The 12,457-nt window shown below is 30.8% G+C and overlaps 1 protein-coding gene across 1 annotated transcript in view; it reads left to right on the top strand.

The window, feature by feature from the left end:
- Positions 1-11,603, top strand: part of LOC142321043 (116 kDa U5 small nuclear ribonucleoprotein component) — an 89,883-nt gene extending 78,280 nt beyond the window's left edge. The window contains exons 16-18 of the mRNA XM_075359051.1: positions 1,106-1,250; positions 6,439-6,592; positions 11,303-11,603. Coding sequence (XP_075215166.1) covers positions 1,106-1,250; positions 6,439-6,592; positions 11,303-11,506 — 503 coding nt within the window. The 3' untranslated portion in view covers positions 11,507-11,603. The remainder of the gene's footprint in view (positions 1-1,105; positions 1,251-6,438; positions 6,593-11,302) is intronic.
- The last annotated feature ends 854 nt before the right edge of the window (positions 11,604-12,457 follow it).

The raw sequence follows: 12,457 nt of genomic DNA, 5'->3' as shown, positions 1-12,457 counted from the left end.
TTAAGTGAATGATGAAATTAACAACATCAGTAGGTTTTTAGAAATTTCTTTTAGGAAACTGTTGTTTTTAAATTCACACTTAAAGTAAGAAAACCAAGCAATGAAAATAAAATAAAACCAAATACAAAATTAAGACAACAGAATTATAGAGCTATAAAAATAATAATTAACATTTTAGGTAAACAGTCTTTAATAATTACTGTGATTATATTGGATAGATTTAAGTAATTATAGTGAATAAATTAATCCTAATAATTACAAAAATGAAGATATTAAAAAATCTAGTAGAGAAAAGGCTAGAAATAAAAGAAGGCAAGAAAGTTTTATTTGAATTAATAAGTAATTTTATTATACTTCACATGAAATTATTACAAATATTATAAAATAATTGGAATTTATTTAAAAATATGAATAAATAAAATGCATAAAAGATGTTTTTATGCATTTACATAGATGCAGAACATCTAGAATGATAAACAAATTATTTCTGACCTACTATTACAATGAAAAACAGTGTATACCAATAATGCAGATCTGATACAAAGGCTGTTATAGTCATCACATAGATTTGGCATGAATCTGTTGATGTAAAGATGTCATTCTAATTAATTGAAGTATGGATTCAATCCCAAGAAATAGAATATATTGGGTGATATTAAAGTACTGAAATGGCTTCATATTTCAAAACTGAGGGATACTAGTTGTTAGAAATAAGTGCAGTTCCTACACAGTTACAAAAATTACTACTTTATGGTTGTTTCAAATTTTTGTCCACCATCTTGGATCTGCCACATTGAATCAAATATCATTCTGTATATTTATATCACTGAAAAATCTAACATTTTATGCTATTTTTATTAAATGTCATTTTTATTTTTTTTTATTAAATGTCAATTTCTTATGAAGGAGATAGACATTATTAATTTGTATTGCCCTTTTTTGTTATTAAAATAAATTGATTAATAGGGTGTTTGTACATCTTGTGTTAAATTGATGGTATAAAAGAAGACTATTTTAAAGGATGTTGTGGATTATCTACTTTATACTGGAAAAGAAAGGTCTAACTACTGTTGTTTGTATGTGTTTTTTTTTTTTTCATATTTAGGTCAAATTATACCTACTGCCAGGAGAGTTGCATATTCTGCATTCTTGATGGCTACACCTCGTCTTATGGAACCATATTTATTTGTGGAAGTTCAAGCTCCTGCTGATTGTGTTTCAGCAGTTTATACTGTTCTTGCTAAGAGAAGGTAATAAAAAATGTTTACTGAAATTTTTTTTTAAGTAATCAGTTATGAGAATTGTAAAAACAGAAATAAAACGTAAAAGATTAAGTTGCAAATTTATTAATAATCAAATTAATCACTCCATTGTTAATATATCACTTTGACCATTTTTCATATTTTCAGAATGTGTCTTGATATAATTTTTTCTGGTCCTGCAGCAGTTATTGTTGAATTTTTTCAAATCAATTTAAACCCTCCACCAACTTTTATGGTAATGTTACTTTTGTTCATAGCGTTCATATCCTATGTAACCCTTATGTTTAAAATAAACCCTTGTTGATTTAAAAATATGTGTATAAAAAAAATTGCCTGATTGAAATCTTGGTCTTGACTTTTTTCTGTAACTTATCCTTATATCCTGCTGATTGACTTTTTATTTAGAGAATGCTTCGTATCCTCCAGTAGGAATCTGGCTGAACAATTTATCTACTTTAGCTGGAAACTTCCACCTGCCACACAATTCCGGAATTGAGCAAGGGATTTCCGTACGGAAGCCTAAGCCTTCCTTCAGATGGATCTTTACTCTTTAAAAAGCAGTTGCAACCAGCAGTTTGGAAGGAAAGAAGTTTGTTGTAGCATATTCAAAATTGTTGATAAATAAGCTGTTTCTTCTATCTTGAATAAAACTAAAATATTCTTCCAAGGAATTGTGGGGAGCTGTTTGTCTTGTTTCACAATTAATTCTGTTGTGTGTAATTAATTGTCCCTTCATACTATTTGCTATTTTATGCTTAACTCTTATGCTTCAACTCTTGCTGCTTGATGATGATGATTTTTCCAGGAGGCAACCATAAATGGTACCGTTCATCTGCACATGCTTCAAAATTTTGTAATTCCTAAGTTAGACGACGATGACCAAGATGGATGCAATTATTATCAGCAAGACCTCACTACCACTTAGAAATCCAAGATTTTCTTGTTATTTGATTCCTGGGTTGATGAATTGATCATGAAGGTCCAATTGCATGGTCACCTTGCTTCCCAGATTTGACCTCGCTAGACTTTTTCTCCTCCTCTATGAATCATGAGACCTTGCCGTTGGTGAGGGGGCTTGAGTACTCAGGGATACAGAGTAGCTGAACCGAAGGTGCAACCATATCGGAGAGGTATCTGTTGAGAGCCAGACTAAGGAATGATTCCTGAAAGAGGGCAGCAGCTCTTTCAGTAGTTGTTAGGGGCGTGAGTCAGGACGACTTAAACGGCCGTATCATCATCACTCAGTCCACTGAGTACTGCGCAGCTGAAAGCAATGGAAAACTACAGCTGCTTTTTTTCCAAGAAAATGTGGCTCTCTGCATTTTCACATAGCAATAATGGAGGCGCCTTCCTTGGTAAAATATTCCGGAGGTAAAATAGTCCCCCGTTCGGATCTCCGGGTGGGGACTACTAAGGAAGGGGTCACCAGAAAATTAAAAAATAACATTCTACGAGTCGGAGCGTGGAATGTTAGAAGCTTGAAAAAGGTTGGTAGGCTAGAAAATTTAAAAAGGGAAATGGGTAGGACAAATGTGGATATAGTAGGAATTAGTGAGGTTCGGTGGGAAGAGGAAGGCGACTTTTGGTCAGGTGATTTTAGAGTAATTAACTCAGCGTCAAATAATGGGCAGGCAGGAGTAGGTTTCGTGATGAACAAGAAGATAGGGAGGAGAGTGGAGTATTTCAAAACGCATAGCGATAGAATCATTGTAATAAGGATAAAATCAAAACCTAAACCGACAACGATTGTTAACGTCTATATGCCTACAAGCGCCCATGATGATGATGAGGTAGAGTGTGTATACGAAGAGATTGATGAAGCAATTAAACAAGTAAAAGGAAATGAAAATTTAATAATAGTTGGAGATTGGAATGCAAGCATTGGAAAAGGCAAGGAAGGAAATATAGTGGGTGAATACGGGCTGGGCAAAAGGAATGAAAGAGGGGACCGACTTATAGAATTTTGCACGAAGTATAATTTAGTAATTGCCAACACCCAATTTAAAAATCATAATAGAAGAATATACACTTGGAAAAAGCCAGGCGATACTGGAAGGTATCAGATAGATTATATCATGGTTAAGCAAAGATTTAGAAATCAACTCGTTGACTGCAAAAGTTACCCTGGAGCAGACATTGATAGCGACCATAATTTGGTGATAATGAAATGTAGATTGGGGTTTAAAAACCTGAAGAAAAGGTGTCAGATGAATCGGTGGAATTTAGAGAAGCTTGAGAAAGAGGAGGTAAAGAAGATTTTTGAGGAGGACATCGCAAGAGGTCTGAGTAAAAAAGATAAGGTAGAAAATGTAGAAGAAGAAGAATGGGAGAATGTTAAAAAGGAAATTCTTAAATCAGCAGAAGCAAACTTAGGCGGAATAAAGAGAACCAGTAGAAAACCTTGGGTTTCAGACGATATATTGCAGCTGATGGATGAACGTAGAAAATATAAGAATGCTAGTGATGAAGAAAGTAAAAGGAACTATCGGAAATTAAGAAATGCTATAAACAGGAAGTGCAAACTGGTGAAAGAAGAGTGGATTAAAGAAAGGTGTTCAGAAGTGGAAAGAGAAATGAACATTGGTAAAATAGATGGAGCATACAGGAAAGTTAAGGAAAATTTTGGGGTACATAAATTAAAATCTAATAATGTGTTAAACAAAGATGGTACACCAATATATAATACGAAAGGTAAAGTCGATAGATGGGTGGAATATATTGAAGAGTTATACGGAGGAAATGAATTAGAAAATGGTGTTATAGAGGAAGAAGAGGAAGTTGAGGAGGATGAAATGGGAGAAACAATACTGAGATCTAAATTTAAGAGAGCATTAAAAGATTTAAATGGCAGAAAGGCTCCTGGAATAGACGGAATACCTGTAGAATTACTGCGCAGTGCAGGTGAGGAAGCGATTGATAGATTATACAAACTGGTGTGTAATGTTTATGAAAATGGGGAATTTCCATCAGACTTCAAAAAAAGTGTTATAGTTATGATACCAAAGAAAGCAGGGGCAGATAAATGTGAAGAATACAGAACAATTAGTTTAACTAGTCATGCATCAAAAATCTTAACTAGAATTTTATACAGAAGAATTGAGAGGAGAGTGGAAGAAGTGTTAGGAGAAGACCAATTTGGTTTCAGGAAAAGTATAGGGACAAGGGAAGCAATTTTAGGCCTCAGATTAATAGTAGAAGGAAGATTAAAGAAAAACAAACCAACATACTTGGCGTTTATAGACCTAGAAAAGGCTTTCGATAACGTAGACTGGAATAAAATGTTCAGCATTTTAAAAAAATTAGGGTTCAAATACAGAGATAGAAGAACAATTGCTAACATGTACAGGAACCAAACAGCAACAATAACAATTGAAGAACATAAGAAAGAAGCCCTAATAAGAAACGGAGTCCGACAAGGATGTTCCCTATCTCCGTTACTTTTTAATCTTTACATGGAACTAGCAGTTAATGATGTTAAAGAACAATTTAGATTCGGAGTAACAGTACAAGGTGAAAAGATAAAGATGCTACGATTTGCTGATGATATAGTAATTCTAGCCGAGAGTAAAAAGGATTTAGAAGAAACAATGAACGGCATAGATGAAGTCCTACGCAAGAACTATCGCATGAAAATAAACAAGAACAAAACAAGAGTAATGAAATGTAGTAGAAATAACAAAGATGGACCGCTGAATGTGAAAATAGGAGGAGAAAAGATTATGGAGGTAGAAGAATTTTGTTATTTGGGAAGTAAAATTACTAAAGATGGACGAAGCAGGAGCGATATAAAATGCCGAATAGCACAAGCTAAACAAGCCTTCAGTAAGAAATATAATTTGTTTACTGCAAAAATTAATTTAAATGTCAGGAAAAGATTTTTGAAAGTGTATGTTTGGAGTGTCGCTTTATATGGAAGTGAAACTTGGACAATCGGAGTATCTGAGAAGAAAAGATTAGAAGCTTTTGAAATGTGGTGCTATAGGAGAATGTTAAAAATCAGATGGGTGGATAAAGTGACAAATGAAGAGGTATTGCGGCAAATAGATGAAGAAAGAAGCATTTGGAAAAATATAGTTAAAAGAAGAGACAGACTTATAGGCCACATACTAAGGCATCCTGGAATAGTCGCTTTAATATTGGAAATACAGGTAGAAGGGAAAAATTGTGTAGGCAGGCAACGTTTGGAGTATATAAAACAAATTGTTGGGGATGTAGGATGTAGAGGGTATACTGAAATGAAACGACTAGCACTAGATAGGGAATCTTGGAGAGCTGCATCAAACCAGTCAAATGACTGAAGACAAAAAAAAAAAAAAAAGAAGACTTTTTCTTGTGGGGTTCCATTAAAGATCAAATTTATGTACCATCTTTACTTGCTGATATTTTTAAGCAAAGACTTCAAATTAACACTACAGCTATAGAGATAACGATGCCCGACTTGCTGGTTACAGCCTGAAATAAAATTGACTTCAGGTAGGATGTATGTTACATTACAGATGGAAGCCATATCGAACCAAAGTGAATTTTGGGTGATAAACTTGATGTGTTTATGTATGAAATAAGACTTCAACCAAATCTGTAAATACATTTTTATATGCTTTTAAAGTTTTTAAGTGCTTTTTGAATCACCTAGTATAGAAAAGGGACGTAGCTGCCTGTCAACCAAATATCAAGAAAGCTGCCCTAGATATCTGGAGACTTCTAGATTATGAGAATTTTTTTATTAATGTCATGTGATTTATTTAGCCAAACAAAATCATAAGTTGTGAGTTTTAAAATATCGAGTATTGCCTCCTGGTAGTATAAAATCAAATTATTATTTTTTGTTTTAAATTAATAATTTGCTATATGAACTTGAACCTGTGTGTATGAATGTGGTGTGGAAATATTTTAACGTATGAAAAATGTCATGACTTATTAAAATTCAATTCTGCATCCATCTGGATGAAATTATGAAACATTACCACACCACCATGGCATTTAGTATTATTAAGGTATTTGGAAAAACAGTGGATAATTGAAGTAGGTGATTAAAAAATGTGTTTTTTATAATGTGAATCTGATATCTAAAAGTGGACTTTTCTGTAATAGCTCTACACTATACATTATTAAATGCAGTAACATAATAAGTAATATCAAACATGTTGCTTATTATTAATGAAAATTACATTTTCAGAGGTCATGTTACACAAGATGCTCCAGTACCAGGCTCTCCTCTTTACACAATCAAAGCATTTATTCCTGCGATAGATTCCTTTGGATTTGAAACAGATCTCAGGACTCACACACAGGGACAAGCGTTCTGTCTCTCTGTATTTCATCATTGGCAGGTAATTAATTCGTGTAATTTTTTTTTTTTTAATTTTAAACTAAGTTTTATATACAGTAATTGGAAATCAGAATAATTAAATGTAATGTAATTTTTGGATGTATTGATAAGGATCATTCAATTGCAGGTATTCAGGGAAATGGAAACTTTTGAAAATTAAATATACTTATGAAAAAATTGTATTAAGTAAATTTATTTATATTTAGATAGAAAAACATACTATTTGTAAATACATGTGCAAAATGTATTTTTTAAGATCACATCTTACAGGTAAGCTCTGCCTCTGTGTAGACATTCCTGCAGTCTAGTAGTGAAACTCTGCATGATTCAATGCAACATTTCAACAGGAATTTCAGCAGTTGCTGTTAGCTTGGCTTTTAGTTTTTAGCAAGTTGACTACTGTATACTTTGTTTTTAAGGTAACATCACAAAAAAATTGCATACCAACAGATCAGAAGACTGGGAGACTGGAATGTCATCACCATTTCTCAAAATTATATGATTGTCAAATAACTGACATATAGTAGCCTTCAATATTTGTATTCGTTGTGATGTTGCTCCATTTTGTTGATACAAAAATAAATGATAAACTATGTAAACTATGATAACTAGTAAATGAAACTATAATAAATGATTATTAAGAACAGCAAAGTTATTCAGCATGGCGACATATCGATCTGATGTGACTATAGTTGTAAGACCATCCTAATTATTGAAAAAACGAGAGCGTATTGTGCCATACGATACCACAACACACCACACAGTAACCTTGTTACTATGTACAGACGATGTACACTGTGTAGTTGTCTACACCAGACAGCTACACCACTGTAGTTGTCTACAGTTCTCTTATGCCCAAAAGTGAAAATTTTGTTCACAAACAAATCCATTAAGGTGGAAATGGACTTCATTCAACATCCACAATTTGTTAACAGACTCATTGTCCTCGTTTATCCTTAAAATTAACCATTCACAGAATTCATGGCCATTATGTGATCATTTGGTTTCAGTTTCTGGATGATCTGCAATTTGTTCAGATGATGATGAATTGAACAGTATGGGCTTCTTATGCAGCATCTTAAACAGATTATCTGGTGTATGAATAATCTGCACACCACATGGAGGTTTTGTTTCATTGTTGAACATGTTTTCTCAAAATTCCATATCCATGTATTAATTGCATGTGCTGACGATATTCTCTACATCCTCTGTATTATTATTATTTTTTATAAAAAGTTTTCATGGCAAAAGAATTTTGTACACTACTCTTAAGTATCCATGATTAAAGTGCACGATGGCATTAGCTGGCTTCTATAAGTTATTTGTTGCTGACACTCGCCCAAGACTACCAAAACAAATTTCCCATTTCCTGAGTCCCTCTGTCTAAAACAAACTTCTGTTGAAAATTTTTATTTAATAAGTATTGTGTAGAAAATTATTTTTCTAATTAATTTTTATTAATGTTTAAAATTTATGTCAACAAGTAGATAGTTTTTTCTCATATTGTAGATAATAGTGGGATGTTTTGAAACCAATTGCACAAAAGTGTTCTACATCTTCATTGTTTTCTAATCATTGATTTCTAAATGCCTTTTGAGCAGTTGAAATAAATAGTAGTCACTTGACACTGATCCAGAACTCTGAGGAGGGTGTTTGAATGTGAACAGTGAATTTTAATAATTTTTTTTAGATATTGTGGACTATGTAATCTAGCATCTTGTTAGAGCAAATGCAATACAGATTGGAATTCCATACATTTTGAATCATTAGGCTCCTTTGAAGTTAGCTAATAATTTATTATTGTATGCAGCATTTTATTTACCTCTTTTAATGAAAATAAACATTTTTTCACAAAGAAAATCAATGAACACCTCCCCTGTATAGTCCTAGAAAACTGTGGCAAGAATCTAACTTTTAGACAAATAGGCAACTACGTTTTCACCATCACTAAATCTTGTTTGTTTTTTCTTTGTCATTCCTTATCGTCCAACTTCATTTGTGATGTACCTGTATTTTATCACTTGCAGAAATTAAATTCAAAAATGAGTTCTTATGTGACAGTGACACATGTTATTGCTTTCAACTCATTGTTCATGTTATTCCAGAAATGAATGAAAAAGAATATGGAACAGCGGTGAGGGATTATACACATGCCCGTTATTATCCAAATAAGTTTTTTTTTTATAATTTACTGTTCAGAAATAGAAACATAGATTTGGGTAACAATAGAAAAATTTTCATAATTTTAAAAAATGGTCAGTTTTGTTATTAGTTTAAAATGAATCCTTTGCAGTTTCTTTTCTTTTTTATTTGGTTCTCCAGTTTCAGTTATTTTACTCAAACTAAGAGTATAATGGCTTCTGATTTACAACTGATTGCTAGTGAAATTATAACGACTTATAAGTTGATAACATAACAACTCTCTTAATGTACTAATTATAAGTAGCGTTTGACAGGTAACATAAAGAAAACAGATTCTCTTGCTATTTACCTACCTTACCAGATCCAAAAGTCACTTCTTTCAGATGTATGCTTTTGCATTACATTTTTACTTAACCAATTACCTTTTTTTTGCTTGTCTGTCCTGCTCAGAAACCCTTTTTTTATATTTTACTTGAACATTTTCAGTCAAAGACATATGTTTCCATTCTTTTATTGTTATCTGTAGTTGTATTATATTTTTACGTTACTGTATATTCATCATAATTATTAATTTACATTGAATACATTATCTGCATTGTTAAAATGAATATTAAATATTTATAAAAAACACAAATTTTGAATGTTTTAAAAAAAAATCATTTATCTTTCTAAAGATTCTAAGGGGAAAATGTACTTTTTTTGCACAAAACTGATTACTTTTAATTTTGTTTTCCTTTTGTCTTTTTTCTGACTAGAAGAAAAACCTAAATAACAAAAATTCATTAATCCATTCTTCAAAAAGATTTCAGAATAAATTAAGTATATAAAATGCAATTAACTTAATTGTCTTGTCAGGAAGAAGTGTTTTAATTAGACTAAAAGACAAGGCTGATTATGCAACATTAAAATACTAGAAGAAGTAGCAATTGCTAATATTTCATATCCTGAATACTACCCAAAAGTGTAGTTAAGTAACAGATTAAGGCTTGTTTTCATCTTAGCTCATTAGAAATTCAATATCCGATGAAACAGATCTCTACTGGAAACATACTACAGATGTATATATAAACAACAAAGAATAAATTATGCTTGACTTAAGTCTGACACAAACCATGTAACTCTGTTTTATCCCATATAGAGCAATACAGATTCTGATTGTTCAGTTAGTATAATTAACTTAACCTTAGAAATCCTCTGAAGGAGGATCTTCTTGCAGTTAAACCTTCAAGTACATGGATGCTAAGGCTCAGTTAATCACCTAATTTATACCACGTAGGAATGATTTACCATACAACTAACCTTAGTAATATTGAGAATAGAATGATAATTGATAGTTAGAAAATTAATAATCTTCCAGCATGTGAAAAATTGATATAAAAGTATAAATCAATTCTATAATAAAGAAACATAAGATTAGTGTAATATTTTTTTATATTTTGCTAATCTTAAACGAATAAAGAATATTGTGTGTTTATAATTGAAAGAAATATTAGAATGTTTTGAAATAATTAAAATTTGTACTATTATATAATGTCATATGTAACTCATACTATTAAAAGAGCCTTGATTTATATAGATTTATATAAGATTGTGTCATCGTTCAGCTGCAACTTATTTTTACGTGCTTAATAAATTTCAATTTGTTGTTATTGTAATTAACTCTATCATTTAAATTCTTGTAACTTGTTAATCGCTGAGATTAATTCTTTTCTATTCATGAACTGTATTCATAATACTTTTCTTAAATTAACCTAAAGCAAATTTCTCCTGATGTGCCGTTATGTTTTAGGACTTTGTAATTTATATTTTTCAAGAAAGCTTACTAGTAAAGGAACTCTATTTATATGTTTATTAATTTCAATTGGATTATTGAAATTAACTCCTTTTGTACTATAATATTATTGTGACCTTTTTCTACGTTAAACTAGAATTACATTTGTATATTATTTAATGCTAAGTTTGTTGTTCATAAATCAGGAAAGGCCAGTGCCAATTAAGATTTACTGTAATTTGGTTTTCTAAGCTAAGGACATCTGTTCTTTGTTAATTTTCAATATTACAGCATTTGTCAGCAATGCAATAGTTTTCCTGACATACTATGTTCATTGATGTTTTGTTATTCTAAATATAGAATTTTTAAATCTCATGTAATATTATTATTACTGATATGCTGATTTCAGTTGATATCCTTATGTATCATTAAGTTATGTTAGTTTCATAATTTCTTTTTAGTTTTTAAGGTTACGATTTTAACATAAGTTCAGGTGTTTTTTGTTAACATTACCCAACAGATACTAATGTTTTAAGTGACAGTTGTTTTTATTTTTGTTTTTTTTTGTAATTGCAAATAGAAACACTTTTTACTGTTAAGTAAATATTGGTTATTTATTATTGATTTGCCTTTGTCAATTTTTTTAAATTTTATATTTTGTTTTTTACTGTGTATCTACTAATGATGACTGTTTAACAGTTTGAATGTGTACGTGGAATAAATATGTAAAACGTTTCACTTAGACATAAGATGTCAAATTTTTCTTGTTTGATTTTTAACGTCTTTTTTTTCCATTAGATTGTTCCTGGTGATCCATTAGACAAAAGCATTGTTATTCGCCCTCTTGAACCACAACCTGCTACACATTTAGCAAGAGAATTTATGATTAAAACACGACGACGTAAAGGTCTTAGTGAGGACGTATCAATCAACAAATTCTTTGATGATCCTATGTTGCTTGAGCTCGCTAGACAAGATGTTATGCTTAATTACCCCTTATAGATAAGAAACTTTACATATGTGTATTTTTTTTTTTTTTTTTGTTAATGAATTTATTATTATTGTAAAATCTTAAAGAATAAATGTTTATATAATTATAGATCTTTTGTATATATAATTGCTTTTTCTATGATAAAACTTCATATAGTTATTTTTCCTCTAAACCATATTCTTAGCCCAGTGATAGAGGATAGAGGTAAAACAGGTGCAATTAGATGTCTCAGCTTTAGATGTCACATATCCAAATTTTAAGTTTAATTTTATATCCACTGCATAAGCTGTTCCCAGCTTTGATTTACTTTACTCATTTCATAAACTAATTTAATAACTATACATTTTAGTATACTATGGTTTGTTTATATTATCATCATTGTTTTTGTTAGTGGTGGTTTTTTTATACTTTGATGAAATGAAGATACGCATAAAATAATTTTAATCAAAGCACTTATAGAAATCATTTTCTGTAAATATCTTTCGTTTACCTAAAAATATTATTTTGCTTCTTTAGCCTCTTAGGAGTGTAGGTGTTGACTATGAAGTTCAAATTATGTTTTCTTGTATGCCATATATATCTTTTATATAATACTTTATTAACCGTAAAATTTAATCATAATTAATTTACATATAGAAATAATAAAAATTAAATTTTTCATATACCTACCTCTCTGAGGTTTATCTATAAAATTCCTGAACTTATTTTAATAGAAAATATTCTGATTATCTTAGAAACTATTTAGCCTTCAAAGTGGTCCCCTCTTCGAGTATATAGCACCCAATTACCTTGATACTTTATTCAAGAGACTGAGCAGTTTAGCTTCAAAATTCTTCTTCAAGTTAATCAACTGAAAATGTTGACTTTATAATTAATTTTTAATTTGGGTAATAAAAAAGGTCCACACATGCATCAGGTGAATAAGGAGAATTGTGGAGTAACTGTTGTCTCATATTTCATCA

This window comes from Lycorma delicatula, chromosome 1, assembly GCF_047948215.1.
Source record: "Lycorma delicatula isolate Av1 chromosome 1, ASM4794821v1, whole genome shotgun sequence".
In the NCBI taxonomy this organism is placed as follows: domain Eukaryota; kingdom Metazoa; phylum Arthropoda; class Insecta; order Hemiptera; family Fulgoridae; genus Lycorma; species Lycorma delicatula.
This window is presented reverse-complemented; position numbering and strand designations above follow the sequence as displayed.